The 22,384-nt window shown below is 31.1% G+C and overlaps 3 protein-coding genes and 1 pseudogene across 6 annotated transcripts; 1 reads left to right on the top strand and 3 right to left on the bottom strand.

The window, feature by feature from the left end:
- Positions 1–798: 798 nt before the first annotated feature.
- On the bottom strand, positions 799–3,118 carry LOC102664575 (receptor-like protein kinase ANXUR2; annotated as a pseudogene).
- Positions 3,119–3,307: 189 nt separating this feature from the next.
- On the bottom strand, positions 3,308–5,065 carry LOC100305395 (serine-threonine kinase). 4 transcript variants are annotated; one of them, XM_014770185.3, is made up of 3 exons: positions 4,346–5,065; positions 3,760–4,222; positions 3,308–3,606 (listed from the first exon to the last, which is right to left on the bottom strand). In XM_014770185.3, exons 1-2 carry the CDS (start codon positions 4,974–4,976, stop codon positions 3,804–3,806), a joined length of 1,050 nt encoding a protein of 349 aa, XP_014625671.1. In that variant the 5' UTR covers positions 4,977–5,065; the 3' UTR covers positions 3,308–3,606; positions 3,760–3,803. The 4 variants fall into 4 exon arrangements, with proteins under 4 accessions (XP_014625671.1, XP_014625670.1, XP_040867507.1 ...); XM_014770184.3 differs by having other exon boundaries at positions 3,308–3,620; XM_041011573.1 differs by lacking the exon at positions 3,308–3,606 and having other exon boundaries at positions 3,654–4,132.
- A 3,354-nt stretch (positions 5,066–8,419) lies between these two features.
- On the bottom strand, positions 8,420–12,654 carry LOC100787893 (protein DOWNY MILDEW RESISTANCE 6). Its single transcript, XM_003552560.5, has 4 exons — positions 12,371–12,654; positions 11,302–11,552; positions 9,541–9,862; positions 8,420–8,913 (listed from the first exon to the last, which is right to left on the bottom strand). The coding sequence occupies exons 1-4, from the start codon at positions 12,569–12,571 to the stop codon at positions 8,671–8,673; spliced, it is 1,017 nt and encodes a 338-aa protein (XP_003552608.1). The 5' UTR covers positions 12,572–12,654; the 3' UTR covers positions 8,420–8,670.
- Positions 12,655–18,379: 5,725 nt separating this feature from the next.
- Positions 18,380–20,564, top strand: LOC100816944 (MYB-like transcription factor EOBI). Its single transcript, XM_003551726.3, has 3 exons — positions 18,380–18,780; positions 19,272–19,401; positions 19,501–20,564. The coding sequence occupies exons 1-3, from the start codon at positions 18,642–18,644 to the stop codon at positions 20,069–20,071; spliced, it is 840 nt and encodes a 279-aa protein (XP_003551774.2). The 5' UTR covers positions 18,380–18,641; the 3' UTR covers positions 20,072–20,564.
- The last annotated feature ends 1,820 nt before the right edge of the window (positions 20,565–22,384 follow it).

Consider the following 22,384-nt stretch of genomic DNA (forward strand, 5'->3'; position numbering starts at 1 on the left):
TTTTAATACATGTAATCGTTAAATCTTATTGGTATTCATTGTGTAATTTCATTGTGATATTAAAATAATTTAAAATATAATTAATTATTTTTATCATTGAACAAAAAATTATTTTAGAAAATATAATTTAAAATTAAAAAATATTGTTAACTTTATCATAAGATAAATTTTGTAACATATATTTTTACATATAGCTGTTTTTTTATAAAATTAAAACCAATAATATTTATTATTTTATTATTACATTTATAGTTTTAAAAAAAATTAGTTTATAAAATAAAATTTGTAATAAAAATAATATAAAAATTCTTATATTTATATTAATGTGAGAAGTTGTTGATTTTATTAAAATATATTATCAGCTACACATTGGTATTACTTTGAATTAATGTAGTGACACAAAATGTATAATGTTTTTCTTCCTCCAAATTACTAATTTTGATTATATAACAATTAATATTGAAAAAATTCAACTTATCCTCCTTTTTTCCAAATCATTAGTTTTGCTAACATCAGGGTGTGAAACTCGACTTTTATATAGTATAAATATATAGATACTTTTATGTTAGAGGTAGAATCACATAGCAGTTGTTGATCTAACCTTCGAACTCTATCCCTCCGAGTAAGTATAATATAACGCAAAAATTAGAGATACAATCATATATACCACTTATGTTATCAAAGGTTTAATAAAAGATTTAGAGGGTTAGAACACAATAATATATACTGTGTTCTATGTATGTGTTTAGTTATAGTGAGGGTGTCTAGAAGAGGAAGAGCAAAAATTATAGACTGAAGTGATTTTAATATCAGTGTACTATTATTACTGGTTTTTTAGCATCCAGTTTCCTGCATTCTTTTCAAATTTACACTAGTACAATATTCTTACAATGACAGCTTTTGGAAAAATCAAATGCTAGAAACAAGGATCTCAACAAAAGCTACCAATATCTCAATTAAATTAAACATGATCACCCCAAAATGCTTACTGTGACTGTTTTGAGTCAAAATACTATACTTTCTTAAGCATCTCTGTCTTCTGTATTGTATTACTGTATCATTCCCAAGGGAATAATGGTTTTGGACAATAAGGTATAATGAGCATTAGTGTTTGTGATATCTGCTTGTTCCTTCAACAAAAGAGCATGCTCAAGTTGCACCTCTACTTCACCCATTGTTGATCTCTTATCTGGTTTATTCTTCACCCATCTTTCAATGATATCCATAAAGACTTGCCAACACACTGGTGCAATCTTACCTTTGATGTTCGCATCAATATTCTAGTAGAACCACACCAAATGAGTAAACATCACATTTATCTGTGACGACATGCCCCTTATAATACTCTGTAGCCATGTAGTAAACAGTACCTATAAATAAAAGTATTTGCTTAGTTTAACTGACAAAAATTCAGTGCACTGAGCTCATAAATTAAAATATTACCCCTAGTGACGTGATCTATTTTAATTGGTTTTGGCTTTGACATAAAATGTGCTCCCTGTATGCTAGGTCGAAACTTGCAAGTTTTGGCTCCATGTTGTCATTCAAAAGAATGTTTGCAAGACCAACGTCACGGTGAATGATGATGCGCTTGACTCCTGCGTGAAGGTAGTGTAGTGCACGCGCTGTTCCTATGCAGATCTCTAGCCTTTTCTTCCATGACAGTGCTTCTGTATCTCTACCTCGTAGGTATCGATCTAGAGATCCGTTGGACATGAACTCATACACAAGAATCTTCCATTTTTTGTGGTTGCAGAATCCTATAATAGAGACACAATTAGGGTGACGAAGCTGGCAGAGCAACTCTATTTCATTCCTGAACTCTTTGCATCCTTCAACGTCTTCTGCATTAAATCTCTTTACTGCAACTGTATAATCAGAAGCACCATTATGTTGGAGATAACCTTTATATACTTCAGCAAATCCTCCACGTCCTAATACTCTTTTTTGATCAAAGTTGTTGGTTGATTTTCTAAGATCGGCCAGAGAAAATTGATGGCACAACTCTTCTATTACCGTTGGTACTTTCTCTGAGATGAACTTGAATGGCAAAAGCCCAAACAGTTGAGAAACATTATTCCAATTTGTGACTCCTGATTGGTTAAATACTTTTCACTTGCCAAAAGTATTCACTTCAAATCCTCTTCAATCTTCACAGCTAAGCTAACCTTATATATTCATCTCTAATTTCTAATTCATAATTAACATTTTTGCAGACCCCTCTTCTTTCATTTGCGTGTTTCTTGTTTCTCAAGTTTATGCTGAAAATATTGAAGTCTATGCAAAAAAATATTAAAAACATAACGTGGAGATTGACAGATTCAACAGATCGAGTTGAAAATAAAAGTTAAGTTACCAATTTGGACAACCAAACCGAATGAGTGTACGCTGCATACTCAAAGTTCCAATTTCTCTGTTTAATTAATGGTGGTAGTCAATGTGCTGCGCATATAATAATGTTTTTTCTATTACTTGATTTCTTTCAATAATAGTATATAAAAGCAAAGGGCAATGCCGTTTCAAGATATATACAAAATTATACCTGCTCAAATAAATTAATACAAAAGACTTCTTCTATCTCATTTTAACTAAAAATTCCCGAACAGTTGAGATAGCGGGTCAAAAGTTCAACCATAAAATATAATATAGTAGCGGAATAACAAATGTTGGACTTGCAAAACAAAGTTTGGAAATCAGACAGGGTTGCAACGTGTTTCCCGAGGGCAGGAGTGTGAGCTTTCAAAATTTAGTTTTTAACAACTTATAGTTCCATCTTCAACTCCCATATACCGATCCATGACATTTGAAGGATCCTTACTTAAGACCAGAATTTCGCATAGAACCAGTTTTACTTGTATTCATAAATAAGTTGATTGAGTATCCAAAGTTCAAACTTAGAATAACTTATCTAGTGATTTTACTTCATGAAGTCCAAGGGTTTGTGGCCAAACTGTTATGGTCAATCTTTTTCTCTAAAGGAGAGAATTTTCTCGAGGTCTTTTGAGTGTCCATTATTTGTTCTACTTTGTGTGCACCTCCATGCATATAATGAAAGTGAAACTAGCAAGAAGGGAATTAGATTGTGTTAACAAAAAATAAAATTCAGTGGCACATGAGAGTGAGTGTCATAAGTTCAATCATATAAAATATAACATAGTAGTGGAATAACAAATGTTGGAGATGCTAAAGCATGAATGCAGAAGACTTGTTTAGAACGAAAGTTTTGTAGCTAAAGCATGAAGTGAGATCAAGCAGATGTTCATAGTCTTCCAAATCTAATGAAATTAAAGCTAAAAAACTTTCGATAAAGGTAGGAAGAGATTGATTACTTCAAGAAACTACAAGTTGAACCTATCACAATGCAATATTCCAACCTATCACAAAGCTGAGGTTTCAAAATTTAGTTTTTTAACATTATACAAGGCTAATGATGGGTTTATCAAACATACTTCTGTGAGGAGGTACAATCACACAGCAGTCATCTAACCCTTCAAATCTTCTATTAACATAGCTCGTCTATATGACCGTGTTGTATATATCAGTGTCTAGTTATAAAGTGAGGGTGCCCAGATTCCAGAAAAAGAAGAGCAAATTATAGAGGGAGTTCTGCCAAATATTTCCTGCATTAGTTTCAAATTTATAATAGTAAAAGATTATTAAAATGACAGCTTCTCATAAAATCAAAATGCTAGAAACAGTATCACAACAAAAGCTGCAAGTATCTTAATTCCTGTCACTGCTCTTACACAAAATACTAACCTGAATTTGATATTACCTAATCACCTATGAATAAGATACATTTATTAAGTATCACTTTCTTCTGGGTTGGATTCCAGTTCCAGTCCTAGGTGAATAGTGGTGGTGGAAAATAAGGTATAATCACTGTTGGTGTTTGTGATATCTGCTTGTTCCTGCATTGAAAGAGCATGCTCAAGTTGCACTTCTACTTCCCCCATCGTTGGTCGCTCATCCGGTTCATACTTCAAGCATCTTATTATGATATCTATAAAGACTTGCCAACACTCTGGTGCAATCTTTCCTTTGATATTCTGGTCAATATTCTCCTCAACAGGCTTCTCCAGAACTTCTGTTTCTGTTGGAATTATTAAACAGTTTCTTCCACACACAACTTCTAGTAAAACCATACCAAATGAAAAAACATCAAATTTATCTGTGATGGTACCATCAACGATATACTCCATAGGCATGTAGCCCAAACTACCTATAAGTGAAAGTATTAGTATGGTTTACAACAACAAAGCTTATCCTACTAAGTAAGGTCACATGAATCACACAACATCATTCAGCATGTTAAAAATCAAAGCCTCATAAAATAAAATCTTACCCTCAATAACATATACTTTAATTGGTTTTGGCTTTGACCCATAACGTGGTCCCTGTATGCTAAGGCGGAAATCAGTAAGTTTTGACTTCATGTTGTTATCCAAAAGAATGTTGCTAGGGTTGATGTTACGGTGAATGATGGTGCGTTTAGCTCCAGTGTGAAGGTAGTGTAGTCCATGCGCTGCTTCTATACAAATCTCTAGCCTTTTCTTCCATGACAATAGGCCACCTCGTAGGTGTTGATGTAGAGATCCATTAGACATGTACTCGTACACAAGAATCTTCTCTTTTTTGTGGTTGCAAAATCCTATAAGAGAGACACAATTAGGGTGGCGAAGCTGGCAGAGCAACTCTATTTCATTCTTGAACTGTTCCAATCCTCGACTATCTTTCACGCCCAATCGTTTTAATGTGACTGAATAATCAGAACCATCATTATGTTGAAGACAACCTTTGTATACTTTACCAAATCTTCCATATCCAATTACTCCATTTTCATCAAAATTGTTGGTTGATTTCTTAAGATTGGCCAGAGAAAATTGGTGGCACAGCTCTTCTATTACTGTTGGATATTTTCTTTGAGATGAACTTGTGTGCTTTGAACAGCAGAAGGCCAAACGATCGAACAACATCGTTCCAATTTGTGACACCCGCTTCCTTAATTCCTTGTCACTTACTAAGCTAACTTTATTTTATCTGTATTATTATTAGTTAGGTGGGAGTAATTTCTAATACATAAATGACATTTGGCAACCTCCTCTTCTTTCGTTTGCGCGTTTCCTGTTGCTGAAATTTCCTCAGCAGCTTCCACGTTTTGGATTTGGATCCACGTTTTGGATTTGGAAGCATTCAAATTTTACACGCAAAAAAAGTTAAACACGCATAAGGTGAAAAACTGAAAATTTGTCCCTCAGCACCTTCCACGTTTGTTCTTAGGTTGTCGGATCCAAAGCACTGTTTTTTCTTTTTTCTTTTTAATTAGCAGTGGTAGTTGATGTGCTGGGCTAATAGTATATAAAAACTAAAAACCACAGTCATTGCCATTTTAAATAGAAAAGTGATATCTGCTCACCCATGACAGATCTTACACAAAAGTCTTCCTCGAACTTTTGATTCTTAACAATTTATACGGATATTTAAAAATATATGCAGAATTTAAGAGAATAAAGTTCACTAAATTTATCAAATCTAACATTGAATTTTTTTTGTTTTCATCAAAGTTGGTTGTGGATTTCCTAAGATCGGCCAGAGAAAATTGATGCAACGGTTATTCTATTACGGTTGGATATTGTCTCTAAGATGAACTTGTGTTGCCCAAACATTTTAGAGGCATTGATTCAATTAGTGACACAACTGCTTGCTTAATTAGTTGTCACTTACACCACTACTCCTCTTCGATCTTCATAGCTAGATCCGGATTGCCTTGGAATCATGAATAAGTTACTTCCGGATTTTCTCAAGGTCTTTGAATTTAAACTTTTTGTCCTATATTTATTATACTCTCTGTTTCATGAACTCGGGACATAGTAATACCAGGGCATGAAGAGAATTAAATTGGATTAGCAAAAAATTTTGAAACACTTGAGATTGAGAATCATAACATAAGTTCAACCATACAATATAATGTAGTAACAGTTTAGAAATCAGACAGGATTCCAAGTCCCATCTTGGTAACATTAGATACAGATACAGCGAATTTTGTGTTTACTTTTCAGCTAAATTTTATTTTCATTTGTTATTAATTAAAACTAAAATAAAATTCATTAATTTATTATGAAATAAACATAAAATTCACTAAAATAGAGATACAGAATTAGGGTGATGAAGCTGGCAGAGCAACTCCATTTCATTCCTGAACTGTGTTCACTGGAGTTCACCTTAAATCTCTTTACTGCGACCGTACAATCAGAAGCATCATTATGTTTATGTTGGAGACAACATTTATATACTTTACCGAGTCCTCCACGTCCAATTAGGCAATTTTGATAATCAAAGTCATTGGTTGATTTTCTAAGATCGGCGGGAGAAAATTCATGACACAACTCTTCTATTACCGTTGGATACCGTCTCTTAGTCTTAGACCAACTTGTGTTAGTCTTCGCAAAGGGCATATTAGACATATTGATTTGAATATCTAAGACTAAGAGACGGTTTTTTTAGCGATTTTAATATATATATCAAGTTCTTTGCGAAGACTAATAACTAAGATGCATTAAAATTACATTCTACATGTTTGCTAAAGCATGGGCATTGAGGCATTAAGTCATGTTGACCCAATAATTTCTTTCTTTTATTGTTCTATTAAGCGTTACCCTCTCCCGAGTGGTCTAACCCTTAAAATCGATTCACGCATTCATTCCTTATCCCTAATTAGGTTTTACCCTCTCCCGAGTGGCCTAAAGACTAACAGAAAACAAAGTCCGAGAGATGGAGAGTAGGCAAGAAAGAAAAGCAGATAAAAGATACCGGAAGAAAAACCCTTTAAAAGATAACCTGATAATTTCCAGCTTTTAGTGTTCTCTTAAGCGTTACCCTCTCCAAGTGGCCTAATCCTTAAAACAGATTCAAGTATTCATTTCTTACCCCTTATTAGGCTTTACCCTCTCCCGAGTGGACTAAACCCTAACAGAAATCAAGTTCAAAGATACAGGATGTAAAAAGAAAGAACGGTAAATAAATAAAGAACCTGGAGGGAATTCCTCTTTTTATTGATAACTCTTGAAATGCTCCATACATCATTTTTTTTATTGATAACTCTTGAAATGCTCCATACATCATTGGCTCCATACGCCATGAGGGCTTTACAATGAGAGGAGGGGTGAAAGAAAAGAGAGTAAATGAAACCCCTAGGAGAGGGGGTTCTGTGGTGGTGTGATATTTTCCCTTGGACTCGCTTTCTATTTATAGCTGCTGAAGTGGGCTTTGGACCTTCGTAGGCGTGCGTATTGGACTGGGCCTTCTTCAAATTTTCTTCTTTTCTTCAATCCCTTTTTGCTTGTTACACCTCCAATTTTATATCTGCAACCAAAAATTCAATTTAATTAAATCTTTCCAAATTAAAGCATAAATAACTGCTAAATAATTAATTCTAAGTTAATTTTAGACCGATTTTCCACTATTAATTCACTATTATTTAGCAGTTATCAGAAGTGGAAGAAACTCACTTTCTCTAGCTATTCTCCCAATTAACATTTTTATATATTTTTCTTGTATGATTTCTTGATATTCTCGTATCCAAATATATTTATCAAATTATTTTTGAAAAGTAGTTTAGGAAATTATTTTATGTCATCTCCTTTTGAAACAAAAAAAAAAATTATTAAAAAAATTCTCAACTACACAATAGAAACGTACATATTTCTATCGTTAATAGAGGATGTGAAAAAAATATGCTACAACCAAAATGCATTCTTGTTTTATGTAGCTAGACATTCAATTATATAATGGAAACAAGTTTCTTGTTGTATAAGTCATGGATATACCCAATGAAATTTTTGTTGTGGGGGCATTCTCATCAATATTTTTTTATAAAAAAAAATTGGAGGGGTATAGCAAGTCACGAGTGCCAATAGCAAAACCCTAACAAAAATGATACCACATTGGATCTAACTTGGTTAACAAATTACTATTTTTGAAACGTAGTATCGAATTTAAAAAAATTCATGGACTAATATGAAATAAGTGAAGTTTTTTAAAGACCAAAACTAATATTTTAGATACTTAACGTTATATTTTAAGAATCTAAAATTCAATTGGTTTCTTTTTTATCAGCAAAATAAACTTTATATATAAAAGAGGATAAAGGATACTTGGATTACTCAACCCTTACAAGCTATGAAACTAGTAAACTAGCACCCAGCTATAATTGGAATATTATCCTCTTTCCCCCTTGGGATGAACAAGAAAAAGACTTTGCTATTGGTATATACGTAAAACATTTCATGGATCAATTGCTTTTTAACTCTTCAACTTATTATTACCTGCATCAAGAAGATTTGACAATATTTGAACCTGAATCATACTTGCAAATGGAGGCAGAAGTTGCAACCAAAAATTAATCGTAGGCAAGCAGTTATTAATAAATAAAATTTCTAAATTGCAATTAACTTTTCAACGATAGGATGGGTACATATACTGGCTACACAACATACCCCGTAGCGTTTAAAAGTACAAAAATTACATCACAAATAATACTTCCTAAGGTGACAAACATATTGAATTCTTTAGATAAGCCACCGAAGATTATTCACGTGCAAACAAGATATGTATAAATTTGTATGAAATTTGAGAGGGGCATGCATTAACGTGTCTATAAAGTGCACTTTCCTACGAAGGTTTTAAGAGCAATTCTTGTTCAATTTCAGGACCCTTGCTCAAGAAATTTCTCAAGAACTCTTCATATGTAATGGACCCGTAGATTGGGCGAGCACCAGAACTTAACAAAGGCTTTGCAGGTTCTATAATCTGTTTATTTGTTGGACGGATGAAATATGCAACAGTGGTCCTCCCAATGCCTGAATTTGTGACAACACGGTGTTCAGCACCAACCAACCTTCCATTGCTAATGATCTGCACAGTGATAAGTCACAGACATTAAGTTGAATTTCATCATGCAAAACCTTATCAAATCATGAATGAGAATTAGGAACCAAATCACTTGACCTATTTACCCTTTTCATGTTTTCCTAATTAAAAATAACGCATGGTCGATCATTAAAAAAATAAAATTGGAAAAGACTATAAGAATATACTATTCATTCTTGGTACCACAGCTCAATTTTTAATTTGAGAGAACAGAGAAAGAAATAAGACACGAGAGCTAGTAATTTCAATCCCATTAAGTAATTAATCATCATCTAACACTTAGATGTGATGTGTTAGAAAAAAGTGTACAAATACTATGTCAACTAAACACATTATAATTATCTTCTAAGAAAAGAAATTATATATAAAAAATTATTATTTAAATTTTAATATAATATTAATTATTTTTTTACTTATATTTTTTATAATATTAATAATCGATAAAAAAAATTATAAATAAAATAATGATAATATAAGATTAATTTTATAAAATTATTACTCTTTTTTATTTTTAATTGTATAAAATAATTTAAAATAACTATTATTTTGTAGAGTATATCAATGTCAAATAGTTTATTAATTTCTGAGCCGACATGATGGATAAATATGTACCTGCAACATAAGCCCAATGTTCACCACAAAAGCATAAGGAATTGGTTCAACAACAATCCATTCCCCATCCTTGAAGACTTGAAGTGCATTTATATCATTTTCTTGAAGCAGAATGGTTGCAAGGTTAGGATCTCGGTGCTTGGGAGCTCCCAAAGTTAAAGTTGGTTCTGGGCAAGGCGGGTAGTGATGAGCTAGCAATAATGGACTATCACTAAGTTCACCACAACAGTAATTTTGGTCAAGTCCTAATCCTTCACATAACAGCTCCAAAATTTTGAGTCCTAGTGTTCTCATTTCTTGTGCGTATTTCGCAACAACTTCACTGCAATGTGCCATCACCAAAAAAAAAAGAAGTTAAATTATTGAACATTAAACTAATAGCCAATTTGTAGTGGACACAATAACTTTTTCATTAATTTTTGTTTTCATTAATTAGAATGAGTTGAGTTTTAAAAGAAGATAAATAATACTCACTCAAGTCTTAAATATAAAAGAGAAAAAAAAATGATTCTCACTGACTAAAAAATTAGTTAATTACATTTAATTATATCAATCTCCGTTAGCAACTAAATTTTTCCTTATAATTTATTCTGCATTGAAACTAAATTAGTTAATTACATTTAACTATATCAAACTTGATATATGAAATAAAAAAGATTCATTGGAACTATAACCTTAATTAAACGAAGGATATTTTAAAATAATAGCATTAAATGAAATAAAATTAGTTAATTTTTTTATATTTAGGATAAAGAAAAATATATTTATTCTTTTTCTTATATATGAAATCTCAGAGAGAATATTATTTTTCTTGATAAGATTAGGATCATTGATAATACCAATAGTAATATAATAACAATTATAATTAAGACAATGACCCTTTAGAATGGGCTTTTTTTTAAAACAAAATAACTTTCTCATATACGGAAAAATTGTGAAGTATTTGTCAGCTGGATTTGTGTGTGTGTGTGTGTTTTCATGAAGAGGGAAGGTAGTTAGTTGTACGTAATGGGGTGGTAACTACTATATGAAAGTGTTGATGGCAATTGTACTGATGTTAGCAGAGACTATATATGGTGGATGTGCTCATTAATTGTGACTTTTTGGTAATTAAGACTAGATATGCAACAATAGTAACGGTAGGTAGAGATGATAATAATGGTTACCAACACAGTGATGAATGGAATGTACTTAGTGGTAATGACAGAAGTGGTCTTAATTAAACCTTTAGCTGCCCGTGGTATAAAGAATGCATACGGACATTGCAGAAGAATCAGTGGTGACTCATGGATGTTCAGACTAAACCAAGTGTAATGGTTAAAATCTCATTATATATCAACTATTTTAGGAAATGCCTGAAGCAAAAAAAAAAAAAAAATTAGAAGAATTTGAAATATTGTAGAAATAAAATTTATAGGAATTAATTATGCTTCAAAGAATAGAATGGAATTAAAAAAATTGATTGTGACCTACTATAATTTTGTAAGACATCATTGTCAGCTGACCCGAGGACACATCAACTTCTACATTCAAATTAGCACCTCTTACTAGAATTGAAATTTATAGTATCATTATCAATGTCAAGGATTTATAATTTATTCAAATGCTGACTCAAAGATGAAATAAGATTGCATTTCGTGAAGCTCATTGAAATTAAGTTACAGAAGAAGCAATATATATATACTTCAAATTAAATACTATTATTTACACACACAAACTACATAAAATGAAAGCAATAGACAGAAATGAAGATTATTTTACTGATATTTTGCAGGTTTTTGAGGCAAAAATTCCATGAATTCTCCTGAAGGTGGACAGATGTGTCTTAATGTGTCCCTCCAAAACTGAACGACATCTTTGTCGTTAATCTCGCGGCTTGTATAAAGCCTGCAACTTCCATTTGGGTCCCGGGAGCTTTCCCTTATCTTTTCTTCAGCAGGCATGGCATGAAATTCCTTGAAAATATCCAGTGTTTCATCCATTAATTCCTTGGAAACTCCATGGTTGATAACCTACATCACAGTTTTTTCATATACATTAACCAAATCAGTTCACGATTTTAGCAGAGGTGAGGAGGAACTTTGACCTTAAGAGTCCTATAGACTCCATTATGTGGGAGTTATAATGTCATTTGGCTGCTCTTTTTTAATCATACATATTTGACTTAATTACATTTTTATTCGTATTGTACAACTTTGATCCTCCAAGTAATAGTTGTACAAATTAGGTTATTTAGATATATTAATTATGTGATTTTGATTCATATATCAAGCTTTCATTAAATATTTAATAGATTTTTACTAACATGATGTTAGAAGATGACAAAACAATTGAAGCTACTTCACACATATGTTGGCATAGATTAATTACATTTTTAATCTCTATAATATTACATTAATAAGGAATTAAAAATACAATAAAATCACATTAACATGTGTTACATGACATATCATTTCCACATCATCATCAAGTATAATTTGAGTGGAGTTTGTGAAATTTATTTAATATATTTAACAAAAAACTAATGGAAGAAAAAGAAACCCTAAACTTACAATATCTTGAAGATCCTATTTATGCAATTGAAATTCTAGGTACCACAGTTGCACAATGTAATGCATAAAAGACTATAAGTATAATTAACTCTACATATTGTTAGCACATGAAAATGAAGCACTTTGTTATCTGGATTTTTTTTTACAATATAGTAATTACCTGCTACGCGTGCTGATTAATTTTAAAAAAGAGGAGTTCTGAGATATGATGGAAGTAGAAAATACATAGGTACTGAAATTACTTATGACAAAGGGAAAGAAAATTATTCAGAAAGAACCTGGAAAAATCCAAACTCCTCGGAGGCTTTCAAAATCTGTTTCAAGGTTTCAGCACGATCATGTAGCCCAAGATCCACCACCGGGATTTTTCTCTTGCTGGAAGCTTCAACCATGCCTGGTCTACTTTCCGGTGGTTGCACGTAGGATAAGGGCACTGAGGAATGAAGATGGAACCAGCTTGAGACAAGCTTTTGATCCATGTTATTGTTAACGCCTATATTCTCTTGAATGTGTGTGAATGTGTTTTCTATATATAGTGTACAAGGCAATGAAGGCCTAATTTGATTTCATAGATATATTCCTTATATATATATATATAGAGAGAGAGAGAGAAAAAGAAAATTTTAAATTATGTATAAATTCCTTTTTTTATTTATAACGTATTAAGTCTGAATTCTGATTGGTGGAGTTTTGACTTTGAAAAAAAAAATAAGGCGTCACCTACTTAATAAATGTATAAGATTCATTTACGCAATTCACACATTGACTTTTGAAGTCTACTAAAAATACTAGTCTACTACTATAACATTATATTGCCACCTCACCGTTATCATCAACTTCGATAGATAATTATAGATAATTGTAGAAAATTTAGTCAATTCATTGAATTATAGTTACTTATCAAGTTGCAATTGAGAAGTAGATACATTATAACCCTAAAAATAGAGGTAGATATACTATAGACAGAAAAATCATATTTTATATTAATTAATTTTAACTGCTTTAAGCCATATTGGTACTATTTACAGAATATAAGTTTTTTTTATTGGTATTATTTTAACAGGAAACTGGCATTATTTTTATAAAGAAGTATATATCATATATAGTACCAAGAAACTGGTATTATTTTATTTTAAAGAGGTATAGTTAAATTAAAAAGATAAGGATTACCACTGTTTACACATTAATTAGTTGTCATGAGCTTACATCATAGTAATTAGTTTTAAAAAATAATAATAATTAACTTTAAGATATGTAAAAATAAAAATGATTAATCTATTTAAATATTAAAAAATGATCTTATAAAAAAATTCTTAAAATTAAGAATTTTTTTATAATTAGAAACAAATCAGATTACATTTTTATTACAATTTCGTGGGATGCGTAGCCCAGCAAGATAGAACAGAATATGTTGAAGTCGGCAATTTGGAACAGGTCAACTTATGGACGTTCATAATTAATTCATAAACAATGTCGTTTTTTAATTACTAAATTGATTATTGAAAAACATGAAGATTCCGAGAAAAGTTAAAATGGGTGGGAAAACAATGACTACATCACATGATGACTCAGAGTGAGCAATCTGTTCGTATTACCCCATGTTAAACAACTAGTTCATGACGTGGATGCTTTTTGCTTATGCTGTTAAATAAATGCCATTAAATTTAGCTGTTTTCCAGTAATCTTGATCTGACCGGCACCAGCATCTGTTTCCTAATGCCATTTGATTAATCTTGGATTAAATCTAGAGCCCATTATTACTTGTTACTTAACTTTTTTAAAATTACATATATGTGGTATCTGAAAAGACACATCCATTTGAAACCAAACATGTCAATAAAGTCTTAAACACGAATCAAGTTTACATTTATTGTTTCTCTTCCTTGACAAACATTTAGGGAAAAGGATAATGCTCAAAGAAAACAAAAACTAAACTAAAAATATATATTATCCTATATCAAAGAGAAAATTAAGTAGAAATTCCAAACTTAACATTATATCTTTCTCGACTCAACTTTGAAATTAGTCTACCTACATTGTTGAATGTTTTTTTCCCTTTAGTCTACTCTTTGGCCTATATCATAATGCCAACCTAACTAACTCTATTTTACACATTAGCGAAATATATATGTGTACGGGCAAATTTATAGACCCACTTAGCATATAAAAAAGACATTTTCCATTTAGATTCATGGTAGTACTAGCTAGCTAGTCAAGATTATTACAGCAAACAACGTGGCGCAACATAAACAGATAGATGAATTTACAGTCATACAGCCATCCACGTTGGGCTAAATCATTAAATGTAGTACATGCGTGAAAATTTGACCCCAAGATATTCGTATACATTACAAATGCTTCCATACCCACTTTAATTTTGTATTAAGTGGTTTAAATAATGGCCATTGTTCTCTTACATGCATGCTTGATGTGCCAAAATATGGGTCATGTTGAAGGCTGGTGTAACATAATATTGTAATGATCAATATATTTTTTTATTCTTTATAATTTAGATGTTTTATTTTTTAATAGTTTCTATAATATTATTTTAGTTTTTAATATATATATTGTATTTTTTTTATAGAGAAGTTTCGTTAAAAAAAAGAAAACCAAACGGAGTGCCACTTTCCCACGGGATCATGAGAACGTCAGAGAGTGGTTGGCCAACCGTCCTTTGCCCGGAAGAAAAAGGTTTCGTTGGAAAAGACAGAAAACCGCTGGAAAGAGTATTGCCATGCATTTGTAATTAGCAAAGTCCTCTGTCGACCTCTTGTTTTCTACTTGCAAGTCAAACTAATATGAATTTTCCATTTTATGGTAGAAATAAAAGGATAAGTAAATAAATAAAACACAATATGAGAAGAAGAAAAAAACTCCAACTTTCGTTGTGTTTTTTAATTTATATTTTTTTAGGCATACATATAAGTAAAATTAACTAATTTTATATTAATTAAAAAAATTAATTAACATCATTTAATTTTATGATATAGAATATAAAAGAGACTTTGAAAATAAAATTACAATAAAATGAATAATGTTTTAGGAAAGATATTATTAATATTTTTTTTATATTTGAGTCATAAACAAAATAAATAGGAATATTCAGTACAATTGTATAAGTAATTCACAACTTTGATTTGATCCAAAATCAGCCAATAAGTTTGGATTAGATTTATTGAGTGTTTGGTATTCAAACTCTATCATGATTGAATCGACTCCTGGGTTTTAAATTTTAAACTCATGAATTCATGCACCCAATCTGTTGATCCATTGATGCGATATTAAATTTTATTAAAATTACTATATATATACTAAATTAAAAAAAAAATCAAGTACTTTGTTAAGCAATCACTTTCTTTTAAAAAAAATCACTGGGATGATGCGTCAGTGATCCCAGGCTTAAGCTCTGATCCTGCACTTTTACAACTCCAATCTTTTATCATCCATATCTTCATCCCTTCATGTGGAAATTAATCCAAAAATTAATCAAACTACTTTTTATCATCCAAAGAAGATTTATTTTATTTTTTAAACCTTTTATTTGAAAATTAAAAAAAATCTAAAAATCATTTTAAAAAAATAATTACTCACAAAATAAGATATGAAAAACCATTATCTACCAATTAAGTGTCAATCTCTATTTATTAGTATACATAGGATATGAAATTGAATCTATGGAAGTCAATCTATCTTAATACCTAAATTCCCACCTAGTCATTTCCGTTTTTCATTTTGATTTTCTAAATAATGAGAATATTGCACTCCATACATTCATTGTCAAAGTAATCAGAATTTCTGTTGTCTATTATTTTTTGCCCTTATCAGAACTTCAGTTTTAGAATATTTAGCATAAAATTTAAATTGTCGAGGCCCAATTTGATCCAACTTAAATCAATTCATTTCTAATTGGATTGGGTTGAGTTTAAAAAAAAAAAACTTACAAAAATTCAACCTAACTCAACCAAGTGATTAATTTTGCTTGAATTGAGTAATGGGTTTAATTAGCCAAATTTAACTCAACCGACTATAAACACCTCTAAATATAAGAGGGAGAAACTAAACCTTGTTTTTTTTAAAAATAAAATTGTAATGGCTGATAATAAAAATAAAAAACAAATACCCAAGATTTTGAGTGTTCTTCCAAATAAAATTAGGTGTTCACACACATACTTCTTAATGCACATGATAAATATTTATATAACTAAAATTTATAAGAAGCAAATATTTTGAATATATAAATTATATTATAATTAAAATTTAATAAATAAATATTTTTAACATACAAAGGATAAAATATATGTTTTCTGTTCTTATATACTTCCGGTAAAATTTGATTTTAGTCCTTCACTTGAACTTTAATAAATTTGGTACATAAACTTTACAAAAAGTATTGTTTTTCATCGCTTCTCATAGTGACAATCGCTTATGAAAAGGAATAAAAATCCTTGCTTTCTAAAGTTTCTGTACAAAATTGATCAAAGTTAAAATATAAAAATTAGCACCAATTTTCATAAAAAAAATATAAGGACCAAAAAATATTTTATGTTTATAGTAAATAATTAGATTGATAAAAAATTTAATTATTTAATTAGACAAATAAATAGAGTGACAAAAATCATATGGACAAACAAATAAATAGAGATATGCAGACAAACAAACAGAGAGATTGATATGGTTTGTTAGTCTTAAGTCTTAATTAACACAGTCTACTGAACGACGATCGATGGATTGCTCCTTCAAGAATTTAATTTCAAGAGCTAATCAAAGAGCAAGCTTTAGAAAGGTTTGTTAGCCTTAACACCGTCTATTATTCTCATGTTATGAGAAACTTTTTCTCGAACTTATCTATTAACGAGAATGGATTTATGAAAAATGATCTCTTGCCAAGGAAATTTATTATATACTCAATAATAAATTAACGCACGTTATGAGATGTTTAAAGTGTGTATTACACTAACAAAATTCGTGACCCTGATGTAGGTTATGTTTGGTAAAATTTATTGAAAAGTTAATTAAAAGTTGAAAAATTAATTGATAATTACAAGTTGAAAAAATCACTTATTAATTTGTAATTATTCAATAAAATCAACGGTTAAAATAATTAAAAAATATAAAATGACAAAAAACATAATAAAATAATAATTTATTTTAAAAAAGTAATTAAAAAATCTGATAAGCATATTAAGAATTAATAATAAAAACAAAAAAATATAAAAAAATAATATTTTAAAAAATATTAATTCAAATAGCATTTAAAAATATTAAACATTATTAAAAAAATTATTTATTAAATAATTAAACAAGTTTTTTAACTAATAAAAAAATAAAAATTAACTAAAATATTTTGTACAATATAACTGAAGAATACTATGATATAGGGCGGGGATAACATATATATTCATTTGTGCTGGATTTATCTAGGAGCTAAGGCATGCTGGGCGATGTACGTGCAATAATCTTCGATGCTCGACGCTATTATGAGCATAGAGTACGAAGGGTCGGCATATTCTTGCTACAGAATAAAACTTTGAAGTCAATTGTCGTTGATTTTGCATTATTGCTCAAAATTAGATTTGAGGAAGAAGATCGTAATCTTGCATATGTACACGTGCACGTAAACCCCACTAATATTGTCTACTTTGAATGGCCAAATTTTTTAGCCAAGAAGATCTAAAAAGCATTCCATTATCTTTCAGCACTATCAAATCAAGGATCCCATACCAAGCCTATGAAACTTTAGAAGATCTTGAAGTTTCCTTGCATCTTTTAGCCAACACCTTTGCATTTTTCAATTGTTTCAGTTGCTATCAATACCTATTTACGGGCAAAACTCCTTTCATTATCATATGAATTAAGCAATTAAATTGCACCAAATATGCTACCAATTACAGTAGGAAGGCCACGTGTTGGCTAAGCGACTCACCTTTCACATAGTCATGTTCCCCCATTATACCTTAATTTGGAATCCTATGCTGAAAATTATGGTCAGTTTCATTGAACAATTTTAAAGCACATAACGAAGGTTGGTAAAAAAACAAAATATACCATTCTTTTCAAATGTATTCTAATAATAATCAATCTACATGCATGTAATCTAAATCCGGAATTAAGGATTTATAATTAATCATACAGCTGTTGGACTAGCATTGGACCAAAAGCCACTTTCAAGGGAACAACAAAGCACTCCTGTTTATTTTATTTTATTTTTTTTGTCTTGATTAAAGATTATGTCGTGCATATATGATGAACCATTTTCACTGGAATATATCTGTACTTAGTTAATTATTATATTCCGTGCTGGATCTTAAGATTTGCTTTTGATCCACTAGCCCCATTCTCATTGGAAAGGTAATGAAGCTGTGAGACATGGAATTAATATATAGCTGACATCACAATAAAGAACACTGAGGAATTGATTTCAAAGTTCTCAATGATAATACTACCTATTTAAGATGGCCCCTTATAACATGATATAAATGGAGCATTATATGTTATAGAAATCGCAGATATAAGTAGGATCGTGTCGAAGAAGTTAATTAAAGTGAAATCATGGTAGCTATGAAGGGTTCACTTGCAACGCAGAAAGAGTGGAGGAAAGGCCCTTGGATTGGTGAAGAGGATAAGTTGCTATGTGAGTATGTTAGCTTGCATGGAGAAGGTAGGTGGAGTTCGGTGGCAAAGCTTACAGGTATATATAACTTACACTTTGATTCCCATATGTTATGAATTGTTTATGAATTGCACCGTACCACTCCTACATTATTAGGGTGTGCACGATAGAAGTGAAATTTGGGAATGTGAAAAACAAGGAGAAAAGTGAAAAATGGAGAGAAATATACATAGACAAAAAAAAGATTGAAATTAGTCCACTTTTTTGTATGCATGCATATATTTGTTTGCCCTTTTCGCAAACGTATTACATATATAGGTATATTATTTTACCCTAAAGTGAATGGTAAAATTTTACTCCTTTGCAATTTAGTTCAATCACTTGATTATATGATCAGTGTGAATGAAATGTGACTATATAGGTGTGAAATTTTCCCTAGTTATTTTTGTGTGACTTATATGACACACACTTTTGATTGAAAATTAAGAAATTTCTACATATTTCCCAAGCTTCTACCTTCTTATTACACAGTGTTCTACCTTGTTAATTCTCCTTTAATTGAATTTCAGGATTAAACAGGAGCGGCAAAAGCTGCAGGTTAAGATGGGTAAATTATTTGAGACCCGGCCTCAAGAAAGCTCAATTAACACCTCGGGAAGAAGAGATGATTATTGAACTGCATGCAATCTTGGGTAACAAGTAATTAATATATAGACACCATATTCTCCTTTCCCTCTTTTTTCTTAATTTCTAAAACTTAATTATTATTATTTTAACGGGAATTACAAATACATGCAGGTGGTCTACAATCGCAAAGTACTTGCCAGGTAGAACTGATAACGAAATTAAGAACTACTGGAGAACCCACTCTGGGAAGAGGGAGAGATCCAAACACAACAAGAAGCTACAAAGGCCAAAAGTGAAAAACGTGCTTAAACAATTGAAACAAAAACAACAACATGAGCAACAACCTCAAGAATATGATATCAAAAGCAGCATGTCTCATGAAGAGACCGAAAACGAAACAAAATCCTTCCACACACAAAATAATAATCAGCAAGAAATCTTAGAAATGGGCTTCATGTATCCAACAACAATAGAGCACCAATATACCGTTCCTTCCATGCATGACGGATTCTCGTCCACGTGGCAAGACACTCTAGCGGATGATGGCTCATGGTTTAGTTTATGGGACTTTGATGAACCACAAGGTTTTTCTGATTATGTTGACCAGTTTGGCAAATGTGCCATGCCAAATCAAACTTCCTTTGGAGCTGGAGGGGATTATTCCATGCAAAATCATGTTAAAACTTCTTGTTTTGTTGATACATATGATAGCCTCTTCTATGGAAAAGACATGTTTGTATGAACTTTCGTATGTTTGGCTTTGCATGCAGCTAGTTGAATATACTTATATGCATGTTTTTACTAGGTTTTCCTGTGATTAGCATAAATTAACTTGTATTAATGAACAAAATATTATTTTTATGGTTAATGTATCATTTTAATACAAATATTAATTTATTTTCTTAGAAATATTGTTGTAAAAAAACAACTTACAAAAAATTTAAAGGAATCATTATTTTAGACAAAAAAATAAAAAGCTAAAAAAAACCATTACTTGGGCCGTGTAATAAATTATTCCACTTGGTATTGCTTTCTGCATTTTTTATGTTACTTCTTGTATTTTCTTTTTCCTTTCAGAATGTCTATTTTTTCATAATATAAAATTATATTTCAGAATGTACTTTCCTTTTGGATTCTGGAATAATCATTCTGAATTAAAGGTTAAAAAACATTTCGTAAAGAGTGCAGAAATAAACTTGGGAGGGCAGGAATTCGAAGCAATAGCCCATTCCACGTCTTGTCCCACAGATTCCTTGACTGGTGCAACATGCTTGTTGCCTTGTTCCACTGATATGTTGGGCCTCGCTTTGGCCCATCTTAATTGAGACGATGCCCATATTCATTAACTTACTCACAATTTGGAACGCAATAGGTCTATTCCATTTACATTAAAACCCTAAAATTCATTGCACCATCCTTTATGATTTATTGCTATATTGATGTCGCAATGTCACATGATGCCTAGGTCTGCTAGTGTAAAAGAGAGAGTCATACTGTCGAATCTGAGTGTTGCATTTGCGTCGCATTGGTGCATTGGTGCCTGTGAGTGAGTGTGTGAAGAAGAAAACGGGTTATCAAGAGTATTTTAATATCGAGTTATATAGATATATTGTATAATTGAGAGTTATTTTAAAATTAAAATGCGAGAGGTAAGACTTAAATGAACTAAAGAAGCTTATTAGCAAAAAAAAGAAGAAGAAAGAAATAAAGCATAGAAGAATAGGTTGCTTTGCCCTCCCCGTCTAGCTAGCACTTCTTTATTTCCTCTAAATTCAGGGTTAAACTATTCTACACTGTGCTATAGTTTCGTTAAGCTTTTAAATAAATTCTTATAATTTAAATTATACATATTCTACTTGTGAGAACTGTTGTGGAAGCTATCCTCTTATCAATTAAACCAAAATCTTCCGGCAAGTGTGTATGATTTCAATTTGGTGTGATCTCCTTTGCTCCTTCTTCTTGGAACCAACTGAATATTTATGTTTTCTTGAAAAATTAGCATCAATTTTATTTTCATAAGCACAATTATTTACATGAATGTAAGAACCAACAAACATGGATATCACTTGCCGCTTGTCTCTAGCTGGTACCATCTTAGTTCCTCGGTGTGCCCTTATCCTACGTCGAGCCACCGGAATATAGACCTGGCATGCATGGTTGTTGCTTCCAGCAAGAATCCCCAAAATGAATATTTTTAATCTATTTCATTCTATTATATTCCAATTCATTTTAATCTCCAATTCACCTTGTTCTCATCTACCGCTAATTAAAACTAAGGCATACTCGGTGATGTATACTGTGTTGAGATAACATAGAAGAATCAATTCAATTCTACAAAATCATGATAATATCTTTAAAAAGTAAAATTAATTATTTATTATTTTCAATTTTATCATAAAAACAATTAATTATTTCTCATTATATAAAGCTAATCCAAACATATACTAGCTAGTAATCTCTGATACGGACATTCAGCATATTCTTCCTACTAGAATAAAAAATCACTTAATATACTATGCCAAACATTTATATGGAGAAAATTTGAAGTCAATTGTCCTTAATTTTGCATCACCAGTCCAAATTAGACTTGGGGAAGAAGATCATAATCTTCTCTTGCGTAACACGTGCACGTAAACGCCAATAAAATATGGTTTACTTAGAATGGTAAAATTCTGAATCGAAGAAGATCCTTAAAGTTTTCCATTATCTTTCACTACTATCAAATCGAGCATCCCATAAGAAACTTTAGAACATCTTGAAGCTTCCTTGCATCTTTTCGCCAACCCATTTACATTTTTCAATTGTTTCAGTTGCTATCCATACCTATTTATGGGCAAAACGCCTTGCATCATCATACGGATTAAGCAATTAAAAAATGTTCTAACTCACCAAACATGATACTAAAAGCAGTTAGGGAGGCCACGTGTTGGCTAAGTGACTCGCCTTGGACAAAGTCATGCTCCCCACTATACCATAATTGGAATATTATGCCGATAATTAAATGGTTAGTTTCATTCAACAGTTTTAAAGCACACATCCAAGGTTGGTAAAAAAT

The sequence above is a fragment of the Glycine max genome, chromosome 18 (genome assembly GCF_000004515.6).
Source record: "Glycine max cultivar Williams 82 chromosome 18, Glycine_max_v4.0, whole genome shotgun sequence".
Taxonomy (NCBI): Eukaryota; Viridiplantae; Streptophyta; class Magnoliopsida; order Fabales; family Fabaceae; genus Glycine; species Glycine max.

Bases quoted from the DNA above. Each gene is read 5' to 3' on its own strand.
- LOC100305395 (XM_014770185.3), bottom strand. From the start codon at position 4,976: ATGTTGTTCGATCGTTTGGCCTTCTGCTGTTCAAAGCACACAAGTTCA. The intron at 4,223-4,345 runs GTAAGATTTTAT...TTTCACTTATAG, and splicing joins TAAAGTATATGTTATTGAGG to GTAGTTTGGGCTACATGCCT.
- LOC100787893 (XM_003552560.5), bottom strand. From the start codon at position 12,571: ATGGATCAAAAGCTTGTCTCAAGCTGGTTCCATCTTCATTCCTCAGTG. The intron at 11,553-12,370 runs GTTCTTTCTGAA...ACTGTGATGTAG, and splicing joins AGGAGTTTGGATTTTTCCAG to GTTATCAACCATGGAGTTTC. The intron at 8,914-9,540 runs GTACATATTTAT...ATCACTGTGCAG, and splicing joins ACATTGGGCTTATGTTGCAG to ATCATTAGCAATGGAAGGTT.
- LOC100816944 (XM_003551726.3), top strand. From the start codon at position 18,642: ATGGTAGCTATGAAGGGTTCACTTGCAACGCAGAAAGAGTGGAGGAAA. The intron at 18,781-19,271 runs GTATATATAACT...ATTGAATTTCAG, and splicing joins TTCGGTGGCAAAGCTTACAG to GATTAAACAGGAGCGGCAAA. The intron at 19,402-19,500 runs GTAATTAATATA...AAATACATGCAG, and splicing joins CATGCAATCTTGGGTAACAA to GTGGTCTACAATCGCAAAGT.